Genomic DNA, 18,477 nt, shown 5'->3' with positions numbered 1-18,477 from the left:
TATGAAGTTTAGCCTGTCGACTGTGCCATGATGATTTCCACGTCGATTATTCCCCTTTTGGACATGATCGATACACTTTTCTCTTCTCCTGTGTGTATTCCACAGTTACTTACTACTTTTGAGTCACTTTTGCACAGTTGTCTTTTTCTTCACCCCCTGTGTTTTATGAATCCCAATTTATGACCTCGAGCAAATGGCCTGTTATTGTACTGTACACTTCTCGACTACCCTGTCATTCCACTTAGACATGCATTGAGTGGTCCTGTTGCTCTTAGTTGTCCAGCATAGCTTTCTATAGCAGATCAATTAGACTATGGAGCTTGCAGTTTCGACCTGATGTCATCTTGTAGACTGGAATTGTCAATGCATGACGTGGATAACTCACTACCTAGTAGTGATAGCTCCAGTGCCTCTTATCATCACATGACCTGCGCTAATCAGCTTATCAATTGGACCGATAGTGGCCGCGTGTACTCTTTCTTCCCCCCGACACAAAAAGCTATACAGAAAGATTCACATTTTCCTTGAGATGGCCTTTTTCTCCTTGAATCTTCGAGTCAATTACTATCCTACCTACTAGCAGTTCACTCACCCTCCCAGACTGGGTATCTTCACAACACAATGGCCCCTCCCACCCCGCGCCTCCCCAAAATCACCATCATCCACCCGGACCTCGGCATCGGCGGCGCCGAACGCCTCATCATCGACGTGGCCCTGGCCCTCCAGAACCGCGGCCACCGCGTCACGATCTACACCTCGCACCGCGACAAATCGCACTGCTTTGAGGAGGCTCGCGACGGCACCCTCGACGTGCGCGTCCGCGGCAACACCATCTTCCCCGCGCACCTCGGCGGGCGGTTTCACGTGCTGATGGCGATCGCGCGCCAGGTGCACCTGACATTCTCATTACTCGGGGAGGTTGGTAACGGCAGTAGCACTGACGATCCTCAGCAGCAGCAGCAGCAGCAGACTGAAGAGGAAAATGGAGAGGAGGACGAGATCTTTATCGTAGACCAAGTCCCCGCTTGCGTCCCAATCCTGAAGACGTGGGGTGCGATGAGACGTTCGCACCCCCGGCGAACTGCAGGCAAGCAACAACAACAACAACAGCCAAGGCAACGGATTTTGTTTTATTGCCATTTCCCGGATCAGTTGCTGGCCCGCAAAGATGAGGGCGGGGAGTTGCTCCGCGCGCTGAAGACCTTGTATCGGGCCCCGTTTGATTGGTTTGAGGGGTGGGCGATGAGTGCGGCCGATAAGGTGGTGGCTAATTCAAGGTTTACGAGGGGGGTGATTACCGGGGTCTTTGGGGAGGAGAAGCTCGGGGAATTGAGTGTGGTCTATCCTTGTGTGGATACTGAGGCTGGGATGGGGGGCCAGGCCCAGGCGGAGGCGGAGGGGTTGGGTGCTACGGGGGAGAAGGTGTTGTGGGGGGGCAAGAAGATCTTGCTGAGTGTGAATCGGTTTGAGAGGAAGAAGGATTTGGCGCTGGCGATTCGCGCGTATCATGGACTGGGAAAGGCGAAGAGGGTCGGGACGAGGTTGGTTGTTGCTGGTGAGTTTGGAGGATTCCCATTTCTGTTTCTTTTCCTCACTCACTTGGGTGAGTTCTGCTGGGTGCCGTTGCTAATGTGTTGTTGTTGTTGGTGGTGGTGGGTACAGGTGGCTACGATCATCGGGTTCAGGAGAATGTGCAGTATCATAAGGAATTGGATCAGCTGGCGACTAGCTTGGGCTTGCAGACCGCCACGGCCAAAACGGTCGTCTCGGCGCTCTCGGTCCCGGACTCGATCGATGTGCTTTTCCTGCTGTCGGTGCCCACGGCCTTCCGCGATACCCTCCTGCTGCAAGCCAAGCTGCTCCTCTACACGCCTGTCAACGAGCACTTCGGGATCGTCCCCGTCGAGGCCATGCGCGCCGGCATCCCGGTTCTTGCGTCGAACACCGGCGGGCCGCTCGAGACTATTGTCGAGGGAGAGACGGGCTGGCTTCGGGATGCGAAGAACGACGCTGAATGGACGGCCGTCATGGACAAGGTGCTCTATGAGATGAGCCAGACGGAACTGGACCGCATGTCGGCTGTCGCCAAGAAGCGGGTCGAGAGCGAGTTCTCCCTCACTGCCATGGGTGAGAAATTGGAAACTGAGATCACCGAGATGCTTCGCAAGGAGAGGCGGCCGTTCAGTGGGTACCAGCAGGTCCTCGTGCCTCTGGCTCTGCTAGGCGCTGTGTTTGCCCTCTTGGTCGGCTTGCTTCTCCGGCTGCTTTGATTTGGTTTGCTCATCTAATACCCTTTCTGCTCTGCAATGTATACTAGGAATGTCTATTACTCGGGGAAATACAACTGAGACTGGGATAGATCCAATCGATATAATATATAGATATGGGTTCACGTGATCGCGCGCCTCGGACGTGACGTCGCGACACGTTCCCGCCAGGCTTTCATGATCTCTTATCCTCCGCCCTCGACCTTGGGTTAACTGTTCGCTCATCACAACATAATGCCAGAGGTTATCAGTCTTCTCTCTTCGACGCCGCCTCCTCCGGTAGACCGACACGAATTGTCCTCTGCGAGACGAGCCCACTCCACTCCGCCCGCCCCCGCGTCCTTCGACGAGGTTGACCTCTCCGCTTTCACATGGGAAGACGATCTCGACCTCGACAACCCAGCAAAACGTCGCCGTCTGAGCCACGAAGCCCTTCAACCTCCTCCCCCGCCCCCGCGTTCCCGACAGCCCTCCCTCCCAAAAACATACAAGAATGACCTATTCCTATTTTCCGACGAGGATGTGATCTTATCGTCCGAAGGCCCTGGCCCAGGCCTTGGCCCAGGTCCCGGCCCTGCCCTCCCGAAACTTCCAGCATGGACCGGGGAGTCCGACCCGATCACGTTCACCTCCTCTGCCCCCGAACCCAGAGACACTGCTCTTGCTGCTCCAATCTCGCTACCGTTACCGCCCCCTCGTACCAGGGATATCATCGCACTCGACGAAGACGAACAGGACACCCTGCGCGAACAGTTGCCCGCGGCGAGGTCTAATAGCCGAGTTGATCGCATCGATCACCACGAGCACTCGAGTGCGGCAAGGTCCACCAGGCGGGAGAATATTGAGGACTTCAGCAGTGACCAGATTCATTTTCCCGACATCGACGAGCTCCTTGAACGTCCTTGGCAGCCTCCGACGACAGCGGGCGCTTTCTCCAGTCGCACGGCGGCTTTACTCGCTAATCTTCAACAAACCCAAGACAACACCACGGGAACTGGGCCTAGAAATACCACGGCACCTCGACGGCACAAGAAAGATAAGGTTGCGGACGATGTTATCGAGGATGATGAGATGGACGGTCCAAGTACGACTACCGCCCGGAAACCACGCAAAGCCACCGCCCGCACGAGCGCGGAGAAGGATGCTAAAGCGCGCGAACGGGAGGCCGCCAAGGCGCAACGAGAAGAGGAACGGCGGCGCGAGAAGGAGCGCAAACAGAGAGCCAAGGAAGAGAAGGCCCGCGAGAAGCAGCTGGCGGCGGACATCGCCGAGGTCAACAAGTTGAAGGTGGGCCGGAAAGAGTCGACGCCCGAGATGCTGATCGACCTTGCCTCGACGTTTGAAGGGACCAGTATCGGAAACCAGACCACGGAGTTTATGAAGCATCTCGGGGTGGAACTGTCCTTCTTCACGAGCTCGATCCCGAGTATCGTCAAGTGGCGTCGCAAAATCAAAGCCATATACAACGAAGCCCTCGGGTACTGGGAGCCATGCGCCCCGCATATCCGCGAGGAGAAAGAGCATGTGCTCTGTCTCGTCCCAGCGCAGGAGTTGATCGACATGATCATCACCCCCGGTAGTGCTTCGCCACAGACGGCCAGCCCCCCGCTAGAGCAACACATCCAGACCCTGAAGTCCGCATACCCCGGCCGCACCCCGATCTACCTCATTGAAGGCCTTACTGCGTGGATGCGCAAGAATAACAACTCCCGCAACAGAGCCTACGTCGCCGAAGTCCGCCGCCAGTACGACGAAGCCGCCGCCGCCGCCGCCACCACCACCACAACACAAACCTTCTCCTCCTCCCGCCGTAAAAAGAAGCAACAACCACAGAACACCGCCGAAACCACCCCGCCCGTCGACGACGACACCATCGAAGACGCCCTTCTCGGCCTCCAGGTCACGCACGGCTGCCTGATTCACCACACGTCCGCGCCCGCCGACTCGGCCGAGTGGATCAAGAACTTCACCGAGCACATCTCCACCGTGCCCTACCGGCGCGAGCGCATGAACGTCAACGACTCCGCCTTCTGTATGGACGTCGGCCAGGTCAAGCCCGGCGAGAACCGCTCCGACACCTTCGTCAAGATGCTGCAGGAGGTCCACCGCATCACCGCCAGTATGGCCTACGGTATTGCCGAGCGGTACCCGAGTGTACTCGACCTGGTGCGCGCGATGCGCCGTGAGGGGCCGGCTCTGTTGGAGGATGTGAAGGTACGCCCCTGTTCCTCTTATTCTATCTTCACCGAACCCCCTCCCCCCCGGACAGCGAACTAGGCAAATGAACGGAGCGAATGCATACTAACACTGTCTGCATAGAAATCCGCCAACAAGAACGGCGCACTCACTGACTCGCGCATCGGCCCGGCGGCGAGTAGACGGCTGTACAAGGTGTTTATGGGGATGGATCCTTCCTCCACGGATGTTTGATGCGTAGACACCTACAGTACATTGAGATTTCTGTATTGAATGGGGCCTTTGGGGGGGGGGGGCTATATAAGCACCTCCAAGTCACGTGCGCTTTGTTTCGCTATTCTTACGGGGAGCGGCGCTAAGATCGTGCCTTATCAACCTGAATCTGCAGACCAGTCTCTTCGCAGTCATGACGTTCAGACAACCGAGCAGTCAACATGAATCCTTCCGGGGGTTATCCTTAATGAGACTCAGATATGACATGCGTTGATGGAAGCTTCGCTAGGCAATTTGAGGGCTGGCTCGGAATACATACATAGATCACTGCAACAGCAAGCCCACCGACCCCGCTCATGCTCGCAAGAACTGACGGTTTGAGAGGATTGATAAAAGAATAAACAGCATGGCAACAATGAAAACGAGATTCGAAGAGCAATGCACAATGGCTAGACAGGTCCCCTATGCTCGAATTGTAAACCAACTCCCCACAGGAAGTAAATCACGATCTATATACTCAACAATGTCAAGATACCCCAAATATCACCAGCAAGTAAACCAATTTGCACCAGGACTCAGATATGGTAGGTAGCGACAAGACAAATGAAGGTAGATGGCAGACAACACTTTCTACCTGGAATGAACCATCTCTCTCAGACTACAACCCCCCGCCTCCGCCACTGCCTCCAGGCAAGCAGCCAGGCCCCGATGGCCACCCAGACACTCACGGTGCACCCAACGGCCCAGAACCCATAGCACCGCCAGCCGAGACACTGGCCGTTGGGCGTGCTGTTGCCGCCGTCCGTGGCGTCCTGGTAGCCTCGCGAGTAGATCAGGCCCCAGGCCGCGGCACCGGCGGCGGGGACCATGGCGACAATGCCCCAGTTCGTGCCGAAGTTCTCCACGCCCCAGACTACGGAGATGATGATGGGGACGAGGGAGAAGGCGCTGCCGTAGCCGAGGCCGACGAGCGCCGTAGTGATGTGGGTGAGACCGGGGTATTGGAGGGGCAGGGGGGAGGCGAGGAGGAGGTAGCCTAGGGACAGCAGGAGCGCGGAGGGGAGGAGGAACGCGAGGCGGGAAAAGGTGACTCGGTTTCCGGGTCCCGTCGGTGAGGCTGGGCGGGTGATGTCGGGGTTGCCACCGGGCAACAGGGGACGGGCTTGCGGGGCGAAGAAGTCAGAGAGCGAGCCGGTGAGGAGTCGGGCAATCGTTGAGGTTAACGCAACGGTGGTGACATGGGTGGAAGGTAGACCTGCGGGGGATGGGGCATGAGGAAGGGTTGTGATCGGGTTCAGAGTTTGTACGATGGTCCCCAGCTAAATGAGTTAGTGAATGCCTGACCGGCTGGATCTCAGGTGGTGATGCTTACATTGTTGATGTAGGCCTCGCCGGGCCCTGTGACCAGAAAAAAGCCCATCGCGAGCCACCACATCGATCTGTCTGCAAGGAAAACCTTCGTCTCATAGTTCAAAAGCCAGTTCTTCTTCCGCCGCTCCTCCTCTTCCCTCTGCTTGTCGAGTCGTGCTGCTTCCAGCTCCTCTTCCGACCGGACCAGTGTACGCTCCTCATCGGAGTCGGTGGCGTCCTCCGCTCGCGCGAATGTCCCGTACGCCGAGCGCACCTCATCCCTCGACCGGAAGAACTCGCTTTCCTCGAGGAGCCCGCTCCTTTCGAGTTCTTCGACCGCATCATCGATGTACTTCTCCTCGTCCTCGTCCACGATCCTCAGGGCAAACGTACCAACGAGTCCGATGCAGAGCAGCAACAGAGAGAGGAAGGCGAAATATCTATACACATCAACATCACCACGGCTGCCATCCTCATTGGGTTCATAGAGCAGGTATGTTCCCACTTGACTCTGCCACATGCCACTCAGCCCGAACCCGGCGATGGGAACCGCAAGCATGATTCCCTTGTGCTTGCCCCGGCCGAAGTTCTTTGCGCACGTCGTCACCGCCGCCAAATACATGCAACTTGTGGCCGTACCAATGGCAATGAATGCCACGATCATCGCCCAGAAGGGCCAGCCTTGACCGCCGGCATCGGGCGGCGGTCCGCTACGATAAGCAAGGGCAGCTAGCCAGTAACCGATCCCGAACACGACCCCGGATACTAGAGCGAGAGGTGACGGAGAGTATCGGTCGCAGAGATAGCCAAACAGCGGTACAGGGAGGTACATTGAGACCTCCGCGGCGATTGCAACGGCGTTGACCCGCAGTTGGGTGTAATGAAGGCGGGTGAGTAGGAGGGGGCCATAGAGAGAGAAGGCCGTGATGCTCCCGGCTCCTAGACTGAGAGCGATCGATTGATAGCTGATGAGCAAGACGTCTGTTTGAAGCGCACTATTCTCTGCCGATTGGACTCACCAGGTGATTACGCCCCAGACAAAGCTCCCAATTCGCACAACCTCCTTGGCCATCTTTTTGCGATCTCGTTCCAGGATTTCCTCAACCACACCATTTAGTAGCCCGTCCTCTTCGTTGGCCGCGCCTAGTCTCGATACGGGTCGTGACTGGATAGCTCCGCGCTCCTCCCGATCCGCACCGTTATCGAACCCGTCCAACAGCGGACGGTGAGAGTCGAAATCTCGCTTGTCGATGACCGGGGTTACTTGCCCATTGGATCCTGGCATGCTGCGTTGAGTCCCAGAAAAATTCTGGGATGGGAATGGAAGGAGAGTCGGTGAGGAGCGTGTGAGACAGAAAGGAGTGATGGTCGCGAATGTGACTCCTCAGGTGGAGGCGGACACTATCGTCGTCATCCGGAGCAAAGGACCGAGCGAGTGGGGATGTACTCATAGACCAGAGAGTGTCCGGTCAGCTGAGTCTATCGAATCGCCTGAGATTGCTAGGCCAAAAGAATGAAAGAAGGTGCAGTCAATGCAAGCTTAACGATGTCAACAATGTGGATTCATATAAGAAGAGCTGAACTCGTGGGTAGAGGAAGTACAGCACGTAAGGAGACGAACCGACCGAGGAATGATGGGCGATTAGATAAGGTCCCTACCGCCTTATCGTCCCGACACGGCACGTGATTCTATCGTTTTCTTACGCAATTGTCCGGGGCCATACCGAGTATACAAATTAGGAGTTCTTGTCTAGCCACTACGCCCATATGTATGTACACAAGCTCCACAAGTCTCAAAACAATACCCTCTCGCACTAGGAATGATGAAGGAATGAAAGAAAAGTATAGGAAGAAGAACAACCAACAAAGAACACAATTAAAGATCCCAGAGCTTTGCACCCACTTCCAGGAGGTATAGAGCAGTAAAACATGTCCAAGAAAAGGAGCGAGCCGGAGTCGACCATCAGAAACAGAGACAAAGGAAAAGCTTTCGAAAACAATTTCGTACATGCCATATGCATATGGTCGCAGTAGATAGCCCTTCCTCTACCATGCTCCAGGCATGAATAGGCAGAGCTTGATTAGGGAGCATAATGCCGTGATTATTCGTCAGTATCGTTTGGCTTGCCACAAGATAACCTTCTACAGTTTTCGAACATCGATCTCGACTGCGGTGAGAGTTTCCGAAACATCGCTTGGTCGAGCATATTATGGAGAAGGTGCGGCAAGGGTGCGAGGCTAGGCTGGGGCAGATGATTCGAGAAAGAATGCTTTACGCACAAGGCCACCATGACACAGCTCGGAAAGCCACCCCTAGAAGCTGACTTCACCGGGGTCACTGTCCAAGACGCTGTCATCCCAGTAACGCTCTGATGACTCGTCCTGCTCCGAGTGCCGGGATCCCAGGGCGATAGCCTCACCCTCGCCTCGTTCAATGTAGTCGTCGTGGCTGACCTCTTTGAGAATCCGTTGAAAGTACATCCGTAGCGTCCGCAGTCCGCGCAGATAGCCACGGTCGATATCGTCCGGATGCTGGGGCGGACAGGGAGCATCGGGAGATATCTCATCCTCGCCTGTCACGCAGTTTGCGAAGTCCACGATCTTCAGCTGAACATCCGGATAACCATCGTCAGAGCTCCGACGTTGCAAGTGATCTCGCATGGTGCCAGATCCTGATCGACTGTTGGCGGGAGACGCTTTGGCCGCCGGGTTTGGGTCACCATCATAGAGAATCAGAAGGCTGCTAGCGTATAGACGATAGCGCTTGAGCCTTCGAATCATATTTTCCAACTTCGCGAGTTTCTCCAAAATAACAGGGATTTTCTTCGTCACACTTCGTTGACTCGCGCCGTCATAAAGAAACCGTGTAAGAGCATCCTGGAATTCACGCCCTGCCTTCAAATCTCGGCCAAAGTATTTGTCCTCAAATGAGTACTCTTGTTTCTTCACATTCCAGGTTTGCATGCCACATAAGCGCACACCTAGCTGCTGGGAAGTGGTTGACTGGCACTTGCGTCGTTGAGATTTGCGCTTCTTCTCATCAGCCTCAATGCCATACTGACGCGTTCCCATCTTCAAATCCAGTACGCAAGGCTTGTTCATGCCGGCTGTCAAATCCTCCAGCAAGAGAAAGAATTGAACCCTGTCATCTTTGCGTGTCTGCGCCTCTTTGGGGTTGGAGGGAAGCGGTACATGATCGTCATTTCTAGAAGCCAAGCCTAAAAGTCCGTTGGAGGGCAGATCGGCAGACTTGGCTGTAGCGGCGGCTTTGGCGCTGGGAAGCGGCGGGCCGAATTCATCTGCAATTCGACGTTCCGATGGCGATTTAATAGGTACATCACCTTCCATCGGGAAGACACCGTCCTCTTTATCACCCCCGTAGCCATCGTCATCATAGAACAGGAGCTCTCCTCCACCTTCTCCGGAGCCTAGGCTTCCCCGTCTCTGCAACCCGCTCCCTGAACGGCGGCGTCTCATGGGCCGAGTTCGAGAAAGTGAGCTAGCACGTGGAGGCGTCTCTTCAGTCCGGACCTTCTCAAGCCGATTACGAGCCGCTTCCAACGCTGTGGAGGCCGATGAAGACAGCCCGGGTCCATCGTTTGTCTGCTTTGAAATACTGATTCCAGCAGATTGCGGCAAGGCATCTTCGACAGAAGCAGTGCGCCGGCTTAAAGTTCGGTCTTCCGAGAGATTAACTCTACGGCGAACGCTATCCGATGATGTCCTCGGCAAGTTGAGGTGGCCGCGTGCGTGGCGTCGATGGTGAATAGCAGGGGGACTAAAAACTTCACGAAGTACTTGCTCTTGCAATTGTCTGTTAACGGTCGTGGCGCCCCATTGCTTTTTCTTCAGCGCCTGGGGAGATAGTTGACCATCCGCTGAGCATTCATGTCCATTCGGTCTGCTTGACATAGATTCGATCCCGGTCGAGAAGCGCCGCTGAGTCATGGATCCATCGGCAGTCTTTGGACGCTGACAATATGAGAACAGATCTGCTGGGATGATATGTCTATTGTTTTCCAGTATCACCTGCGGAATAATGCCGGTGACCTGCTTTTGGCTGAAGATGCGTGGCTGCTCCGTGTTGTTAGAGGGGTATGAGCTGCTTGCCCCTGTCGTATCTCTGCTATCAGCAGGGTTAGGATGGCTTGCAGCATGGTTGGCATCTCTGTGCTCTCCATTGGTCTGAATTGGGTCTTTGGGTCGTTTGGGTGTCTTTGAGAAAGTGACGTTGAGGACGCCAATGTATCTGTCAATAGTGTTAGTTGAGGCCGTTTTCGGCGTCCCAGTAATATTGAGCGGGTGGATTGAGAACATGATATACGTACCTTGGCAGAAACATCAGCATCTCCGGGTGTCTGCGCTCGATACGCTCGTAGAATTCGTTTTCCCGGTTGTTGAGCTGCTTGCAGACTGCCCGTCTAGAAAATCGAAAGACGGTTGTATGGCCACCGACTTGGTGACGATAAGGTTTGAGCTCAACTGCACCAAGGGGTGCCGCATTGACATGCTTGCGCCGCGCACGCGGAAACCGCGGGCCTTGAGTTGGGGTGGCAGTGGGTGTGACATCGGCTTCGTCCGTCAAGCTTGACTCCTCGTCACGTACCGACATCCCGCTATCGTCAGCGGAAGCGAACTCGGATTCGGTGGAATAATAATCAGTGGTGCGCTCGGGAATGGAAGCAAAAGACTCTTCATTATGTTCTTCTAATGGAGCATTTGGCACGCTCTGTAGGTCGCCGTGGAGGATTCTACTATCATTCTTAGAGCGAAGAGATATGTCCACATGATTACCTTCCGGCTCATCAGAAACATGTCTCTGTGGCATCCGCACGTGGCCATTTTGCGCAGTCGAGATATCGATCGGCGCCACGCCATGATCAGTGTCCGGATACGATGAGATGGAATCAACCTCCTCTGCTATCGTGACGCGCTCATGGGGGAAATAGACGGCAGACGATATTTGCTCTTCTTCCTCGTCCAATGGGCGAGGCTGTTCCCGGTCTGAGTCGGATGTAGACAGGTGTGAGCCTAGAATGCCGCTTGCATGGTCTTTGGAGAAATAGTCCCGTCCTCGTTCAGCAAACTGGGTGGGGATACTCCGCGAAAAAGACGTGCCACGGGCGCCTCCGGGCGTGAGATGAAAGTTGCGGATTTCCTCCAAAAGACTTCGAGGGAGGGCTCGAGGCTGTGGTTTGATGACGTTATCCCCATGCCTCGTCTGACCATTATCGCCCTCGATACTCGGCAAGATCAGTGGAGCATCAGAGAGCGACAGCTGCGTTAAACTCTTGGCACTCCTGAGTTCTCCATCTTCCAACGGGGATGGCAGTTCCAACGGAGAGTCACAATGCTCCCGAGCGAAGCGAGGCTCTGATTGAGTGACCAGGTGGTGTGCATCAGGGTGATCTGCAGAATCATCATGTCTGCCTGCGCGCTCCTCTCGTCTTTTTCGATCGGGAGAGGTAGTATTTTCCTTGAACAGGCCCAGGTAGTGACTCGACTTACGGCTGCGCACATGAGAGGCGGGTTCCGCATTGGTCAGGTTGGCTTCTATAGACTGCTCAACTCTGCCACGCCGACTGCGACTCGAACTACGTTCCAGTCTGTTCTCACGCGCACCCTCATGCATGTGTGACTTGGACCAGGGTTGGTGAGCCGCATCGCCACTGGTGGCAGGGGAGTGAATGCCGGGCGAAGAGAGTGAGGAGTGTAATGGTGGCAAAGGCGGCAATGCCGCATCATTCAGGGAGGCTGATAAAAGGCTGCGATGGGCTAGATGATCCGCTAGAGCAGCCGGCTTGTTAGCCGCAACATCAGACGAGACTTTTCTAAGGGGTTGAAAGCTCTCCCAGGCAGGAATTGCGGCACTCCGATGTGCTAGCCCCGATTGCTCATCCACAATCACGTCCGAGTCTACCGGTAGCAAAGGAGTGGAATGAGGGATTGCCGGCGGAAGCAATGAAGGAGAGTCTAGCGGGTGCTTCCTGCGGACGTCAACTTCCATGTGGGAGGTGCCGACGCAATTAGAGCGGGGAAAGACCTTGTCAGGAGAATCCGAAGAAGCAGAAGCAGACACATCCTCAAGGAGAGGACTTAGACATGCGGGTGGTTCATGACGTGTATCTTCTGAGGGCGATAGCCGCGGAGTGGATGCAGGGTCGGTCTCGGAGGGAAGGTAATGAGTTGCGAAGATACTATCTCTCTCAGACAACTGAGGGCTATGAGAACGATCGGGACGGGAAAGCCTCTCCACGGGGGCTGCAGTGGGCCGTTTTAGAGGAAAGGTAGAGGCGGGCTTGGCCCATTGATGAGCCGTGGGAGATTCGGCGCGGGAGGGAGAAGGAACTTGCTGGGCTTCTTGATGTATGAGCTGGCTCCGAGCATCGTTGTGGCGCCGCTGCTGGTCGCGCGGGAGGTCGGGCGGCGCTTCAGAGCAATCATATTGGGCAGATGCATCAGGTGTCACCAGGGGTCCTGACCAGGTATTGTCTGTCGCAGATGGAGGTCTTGACATGGGGAGGACATTGGTCGGGATGCACGATGAGAACAGAGTGGGAAAGGGAACCGAAGGAAAAGGGACGAAAAAAAAGCGCTGGGATTTGAGGTTGAGAGATTATGGTTGGTGTTTCAGGTCTCGAAGGAGAAGCGGGAGAAAGGGAGTTTGGCGTCACGGCGTCGCTGGAAACTGGGGACGATCGAGAAGATCAGGGAACATTAGCCACGTTCCGAGGCGTAGACACCTTACAGGCTGAGAAGGAACTTTTAGTGCGGAAATTTTTATTTTTTTTTTTTATTTTTTTTTTGTTGTTGTTTTGTTGTTGTGATTGCTGAAATATTTTATTTTAAACAGGGACCGGAAAGATGGGAACTCACTGACAGGCACGAATGAGGCGTTATCGTGGCTTGGAAGAGAAGTAGTACTGGACAATGAGGTCAAGCGGGAGGAGCAGAAGGAAGAGAAAGAATGACGGAGGCGACTATTCTAGACTAGTTGGATGGGGAGAAAAAGAAGTACCTCAGAAGGTCGGTAATCTTCTAGAGCGACCAGGTGCAGTAGCTTTGGAGGAGAAGCAGGGAAAAAATGAGGAGAAGAGGGAAGAGAGGGGGGAACTAATGGAGCAGTAAGCCGCAGGAGAAGGCAGATAGATTGACTTGGGGATGATTGAAGGAATGAACTGAATTGAAGAAGTTTTGGAGTTGGGAAGAAAGCTGGAGATGCTACTTCTCTCCGTCTCAAAGCAGTAAAGTAAAGCTGAAGAATGGAGAAATGGAGGAAAGGAAGGAAAGCGTTTGGTTGAACCAACAAGACGACAAAATGACGCGGATCCTCGTCACCGCCTTGGGTGGGTCTCGAGCTCGAGTCTTTCTCGATAAGAGAATAGGGAAAAAAAATGGATACCACCTTATAAGGAGCTGCACCTAAAAGGGAGAACAAAAAAGGAGTCCAGAGCAAAAATGGGAATTCAATTCAGAAACCTTAACCAAAAAAGAACAGACTACGGAGTTAGAAGAAGCCAACACTACTCCGTAAATGCTTGTTCCTTATTCTTGCTTTTATCTCTTCTCCATCTCTTCTCTGTCTGCCTCTACCACCACCACCACCACCCATCAACAAAACAATAGTCATGGGCAGGGTACAGGCGGAAGAAAACCAATAGTCACCAGGCACTGCGACGACATTGAGTCCCTGGATTTTCCATCATTTTTTACTCTGGATATCCCTGGACCCCACTGCCTCCAGGAGAAAAGGGAAATGGTTTAGCTAATAATAATAAGTCTCCAAGCTAGCAGGTGAATGTGAAATGTAGGTACTGAAACCTTAAGAGACGCAAATTCTCCCCCCAGTACAGAGGAGTGAGTGTCGGTAGTCAGCAGGCTACAACTGTTGTTATGGAGTTTTACTCCCTATTCTTAGCACACCACTCCGCCCCCCTACAGATCATCACTGAATATTACACATCCATTGCAGGACTTTCCCCTTCCTCATAACAAGTCTCTTCCTGGCCAGTCCTGGAATTCTACCAGATACTTCAGTGCTGAACCCCCGTGGATATTCTCTGGCAGATGATTGATGGCCGCTACTTTTGGACCACCTTTCATGACTCTCTGTCCACGTATCCTACAGCAAGGACTGTCGGGATACTCGGAATGCAGACCATGACGATAGTGGTACTAGATCGACTGCTCACCGGACTGGAGGGCGATGTCGTCAACAGTACTGTACCTGTCTAAGATGATGGGGATGGTGCAGCAGAGTTGATCATTGATCAAAATTCGCTTCCCTGCATATGAGACTGGTCTTCTGTGGCATCATGTCGAAGTATGAGCAATCGTCTCGTACAACCTCAGTGTTATGTTGAATGGATTCTTGGAATGCCTTGCATACGTACCGGGTTTGGGGACCGGTGGGGTTTCGCAATTTGGGGAACCCGCCAAATGCGATGTTGGACGGTCCGATAAGCGACAGATGTATACGGGGCGCAGTGTCTATAGCAGGTACCGTGCTGTCGCTGATTGACTAGTAGTGAGAAGAGATATCTCAGATAAGACACCTTGTCTCATTTCTCCTTGACAGACATTGCGCATGCTGCTTGGTTGATTTGTGATAGTAATAGTAGTAGTAGTAGTAGTAGGATAAGGCCGGAAGAAGGGGGAAAGCGTAGGAGAGGTAGGTATGAATGCATTATTCTCTACCGAGAGTAAGTTGCTCATGTTACGCGTAATATTGTACTGTACTCCCGCACTCCGTGGTTCATAGTCCATACGTACTACTTAGACATCATCCCCACTCTCGCCGCATGACCCGTTCCGCATTGGATCCCAGACCCTCCCGGGGCAGTTGATCTACCAATCGTTGGGAAACGTGACCATCCTGCTGGTCACTGTGCACTTCCTCAGGCATCCAGAATGCCGGAACTACTTAGTGCCTGATCCTTGGTAGTGCAGTGGCAGCTTCTTCCCACCCAGGTCTCAATCTCGATCTGGGAACAGATCACAGATTCTCGAGGTTTTCTCGAGGTTCATGTTTCAAGTTGCCTTAGTACAATCCTCCTCATTGAGAAGGTTGGGATATTCACATGCCGATGTCTTTTCATCAGTGTATGACTTGATAGGAGCTATCTTATGCAATCTGCACGCCGTGTGAAAGGGCCGCGTTAGCTATGACTACGGAGTCTCCGTAATCCGTACCATGACCCGACTTTGGACGGCATATCATCTCGGACTGAAATGGCCTTATCAGTCATTGTACGTACCGGTATTCTCCTTATAGGTACAGTTGGTTTGTGCATACCGGGCGTATCTGGGGATTGCATCCCACTGCATGAGTTCCTTATCTCTGCATTCATCCCTGCTATTTATTCGATGATCACAGAGTGCATTATCTACGGAAGATGGAACAATCAGCATATTTCTCAACAAGGGGCGACCAACGATACCTTGCATCGCTGCACTCAGAAATCTGCTGGTTGGCCCTGGGAATGGCTTATCAGGCAGGCAGAGTTCTATGCGCAGCGCATCTCACTCGGAGGTGGTCTTACGTGCTTCGCCTGGACCCAGGTACTTTGTATGGCTCTTCTGCTCTCGTGCTTGGCAATGATATGCTGCTCTCGAACTGAGGAAGCTATCACCAGCCGTAGCTTTATATCTAAGATTCGAATCATTTTGATGTATGCATGTAAATGCCTGGCCAGCCACTGCATTACAGAGGGCCATCTTCGGGCTGTCCTGGGTTTATGGTAACATTATAGATATCCTTGAAACATGACATTTGGTCTACAATACTCTAACCTGGGTCCTCATTCATAAATTACATCAGCTTAAGCTTCGGGACTGCACCAATTGTGCGGAGTGTACTGCCCCAGGCCATAAATTGAATATCTTCGGCTTTGAGTCCATTGTCAATCGAGAGGACATTGTCGTAAGCAGTCGCTCCCTTTCCATTGGTATACTAATGCATGTAGAGCTGGACAATGGCCAGCTGCAGCCTGCTGCTCTCCTTCAGCGATGTGTTCTGTTGACTAAGGAGGGAGTGACGGAGCAAACATCCTGAGTCAGTCCTAGTCCTACTCCTCTGCTTGTCATGTGATGGATGGCACCTGCACCCAGCGGCTATTTCAGATGGGGATACGAGTTTCTCCCGACCATATCGCCTAATCACCCAAACAAAGTACAGCCTCCATGAAGATGGAGTCTTTGAGTAACCGATTCTCAAGGTGAGACGCAGTCTGGAAAAACAACATTCGGACATCGAAGGCAATGCTCAGCTCATGCCACCCACCCAGCAGTCCCCTCGCTCCCAATCATCCACTTCTCGCCCGGTCATTTCATTTAACTTCAAATCCAATCATTCGCATTCTCATCTCAATGGACGCTATATTACCGCCACGCTAATCATGGTGCCAGTGGCTGGTGGTGGGATTTGCGTTTCTGCGGTGCAATGCCTGGATTCCTCCAATGTCATTGGGACTTGGGCGCTTCGGCACCCATCGCCAATGTGACGGCGCCGACCGTGATGTGATGAGACGTGCTTAAAAGCCCAACGGGAACTTCCGAATAACCACCAAGCCAACCGAAGTGGACACTGATGGAAGGGCCCCAGAATGGTGCGGCCTAAGGGCTGTTCGGCGCAACGACTACCCTGATCATTGAAGCTCTGACCATTTAGATCCTGGTCTCCCCGCTATGAAGTTCTCCATCTCACGCGCTCTAAACTCCACCCCTGCGAATCGTTCTCCCAATGCACGCTACACATAATGCACTCGCCTCCCACGTCGCTCTTGCGTCGTTTCTAGTTCTGCCTGCATCTTAACGCCTCAAGTTTTGGGGATAGATGACCTCTGCAGATTACTTCCAAGGAGGGACTGCAACGCTTCAGTACATGTAACGTTTCATGGACGATCTATATGCGAGCGATGAATTAAGACAATCATTACTCTTCCCTTCGAGTGCGCAACTTTGAAACTCACCTCATGTGCGCCCGCCTGGAGCTAGAGATAGGCCACAGGGAACGCATACCGTCCACAATTGAAGGAGACTCGCACCCAACGAGATCGCCAGAATATCATCAGGATGAACAGGCAGCTCCATCTGGATACGTCCAATCTGGATGGTGGGGATCAGAGGTACTCCTTCCTTGCGACACCATTGGAAATGCGTGCCCCAGGAGGGGTGTTCAGACATACGCCTGTGCCAGCAAGCGCACCCACCCATCTCGCAGCGGAACAAGGAAACGTGCCAGAGCAAGTACAGCCATGTTCAAACGAGAAGGCGCAGCACATAAAGGATGGTTTGAACTCTTATGACTTGTTAAGCGGGCCTGACATCCAGCAACACCCTGCAAATTATGCTCCTTTTGCCGATGACATACCCCGGTCAGAGAAAGCTGAGGCAGTAGTACCTGACTACGCACATGCATGTCCTCCGCAGAGTCCTGGGCCGCTTCCGATCAAAGTGAACACAAATTCCGCAGAGCATACACTAAGCAGTCATGCCACGGCAGTCGCACCAGACACGAACCCATTGCATTCGACTTCACTACCCCAGTTCCCACCTCCAGTTGCGACGACCATAACCGCTACTCCAACAGCACATGATATACTGGCTTACCATCAGCCAGGGCAGATTGTACACCCTAATCAAGTCGTCAAAGGGGGCACATGGAGGACCAGTTTATGCGGGTGCACAGACATCGGCTCCTGCTGCCTAGGACTAATATGTCCCTGTATACTATATGGGAGAACGCAGCATCGATTGCATACAATGTCTCGTGGAGAGGACCCCACGAACATGCTCGATCATCATGTTTGCAATGGGTCATGCACTGCGATGGCACTATTCTGCGGCTGTCAATGTGAGTAGAGCACTTCCCCCGACCTGTGAATTCATTTGTCTGTGCGACGAGCTAACGCGGTATCTTAGGGTTTCTGGCTTCTGTCCAGCATCGGCGGGTACGCAAGGCATATAAAATCGAGGGTGATCTCATATCCGACTGCGTTCGAGCAACGTGCTGTACATGCTGCACTTTGATTCAAGACGAAGTTGAGATCAAGAAACGCGAGGAGGAACGTGGGAATCTTGCCAGAGCTTCGGGAGCAGCTTTGGTATCGCCATACATGGCTCCAGTACAAATGTCGTACGGGCCACCCCCTAGATGATGGTTCAACTATTCATATAACGTAAAAGTCGTACTTGAGACAAAGTATATAATTGGAGATCATACAGGGGCAGTGTATCAATCAAGTAAGATATCCTTGTTAGCCAGAAAGCACACGATATAGAAGAGGTTCTTCTGATTTGAAGTCAAGCTGAAATTGGAAGACCAATACTACTTCCTCAACTGACACTCAATACTGCGTGCTGGCGGGTATCCGCTATATCCGACTGCTTGTACAGTACATTCGCTGACAGGCTTTTGCCTTTCTTTCGCTTCAAGACGCGTGCTATATAT

The 18,477-nt window shown here is 53.3% G+C and overlaps 7 protein-coding genes across 7 annotated transcripts; 4 read left to right on the top strand and 3 right to left on the bottom strand.

Moving 5' to 3' along the window:
• Positions 1-507: 507 nt before the first annotated feature.
• BP01DRAFT_417039 (GDP-Man:Man(1)GlcNAc(2)-PP-dolichol alpha-1,3-mannosyltransferase) lies at positions 508-2,355 on the top strand. The gene is made up of 4 exons (XM_025579233.1): positions 508-918; positions 952-1,076; positions 1,116-1,555; positions 1,663-2,355. Exons 1-4 carry the CDS (start codon positions 622-624, stop codon positions 2,268-2,270), a joined length of 1,470 nt encoding a protein of 489 aa, XP_025429775.1. The 5' UTR covers positions 508-621; the 3' UTR covers positions 2,271-2,355.
• Positions 2,356-2,475: 120 nt separating this feature from the next.
• Positions 2,476-4,743, top strand: BP01DRAFT_424609 (uncharacterized protein). The gene is made up of 2 exons (XM_025579711.1): positions 2,476-4,481; positions 4,587-4,743. The coding sequence occupies exons 1-2, from the start codon at positions 2,502-2,504 to the stop codon at positions 4,695-4,697; spliced, it is 2,091 nt and encodes a 696-aa protein (XP_025429774.1). The 5' UTR covers positions 2,476-2,501; the 3' UTR covers positions 4,698-4,743.
• A 165-nt stretch (positions 4,744-4,908) lies between these two features.
• Positions 4,909-7,613, bottom strand: BP01DRAFT_393120 (MFS general substrate transporter). Its single transcript, XM_025578215.1, has 3 exons — positions 7,046-7,613; positions 6,049-6,991; positions 4,909-5,995 (listed from the first exon to the last, which is right to left on the bottom strand). The coding sequence occupies exons 1-3, from the start codon at positions 7,309-7,311 to the stop codon at positions 5,330-5,332; spliced, it is 1,875 nt and encodes a 624-aa protein (XP_025429773.1). The 5' UTR covers positions 7,312-7,613; the 3' UTR covers positions 4,909-5,329.
• Positions 7,614-7,659: 46 nt separating this feature from the next.
• Positions 7,660-8,188, bottom strand: BP01DRAFT_92978 (uncharacterized protein). The gene has a single exon (XM_025580239.1). It carries the CDS (start codon positions 8,034-8,036, stop codon positions 7,716-7,718), a length of 321 nt encoding a protein of 106 aa, XP_025429772.1. The 5' UTR covers positions 8,037-8,188; the 3' UTR covers positions 7,660-7,715.
• Positions 8,188-12,714, bottom strand: BP01DRAFT_93000 (inositol polyphosphate kinase KCS1). The gene is made up of 2 exons (XM_025580240.1): positions 10,355-12,714; positions 8,188-10,275 (listed from the first exon to the last, which is right to left on the bottom strand). The coding sequence occupies exons 1-2, from the start codon at positions 12,541-12,543 to the stop codon at positions 8,340-8,342; spliced, it is 4,125 nt and encodes a 1,374-aa protein (XP_025429771.1). The 5' UTR covers positions 12,544-12,714; the 3' UTR covers positions 8,188-8,339.
• Positions 12,715-13,450: 736 nt separating this feature from the next.
• On the top strand, positions 13,451-13,718 carry BP01DRAFT_358216 (uncharacterized protein). Its single transcript, XM_025575380.1, has one exon. It carries the CDS (start codon positions 13,485-13,487, stop codon positions 13,650-13,652), a length of 168 nt encoding a protein of 55 aa, XP_025429770.1. The 5' UTR covers positions 13,451-13,484; the 3' UTR covers positions 13,653-13,718.
• Positions 13,719-17,099: 3,381 nt separating this feature from the next.
• BP01DRAFT_375179 (DUF614 domain protein) lies at positions 17,100-18,184 on the top strand (the record flags this gene model as incomplete). The annotated part of the gene is made up of 2 exons (XM_025576878.1): positions 17,100-17,880; positions 17,949-18,184. The coding sequence occupies 2 exons, from the start codon at positions 17,100-17,102 to the stop codon at positions 18,182-18,184; spliced, it is 1,017 nt and encodes a 338-aa protein (XP_025429769.1).
• Between the last annotated feature and the right edge of the window lie 293 nt (positions 18,185-18,477).

Source organism: Aspergillus saccharolyticus (genome assembly GCF_003184585.1).
Source record: "Aspergillus saccharolyticus JOP 1030-1 unplaced genomic scaffold BP01scaffold_24, whole genome shotgun sequence".
Lineage (NCBI taxonomy): Eukaryota > Fungi > Ascomycota > Eurotiomycetes > Eurotiales > Aspergillaceae > Aspergillus > Aspergillus saccharolyticus.
This window is presented reverse-complemented; position numbering and strand designations above follow the sequence as displayed.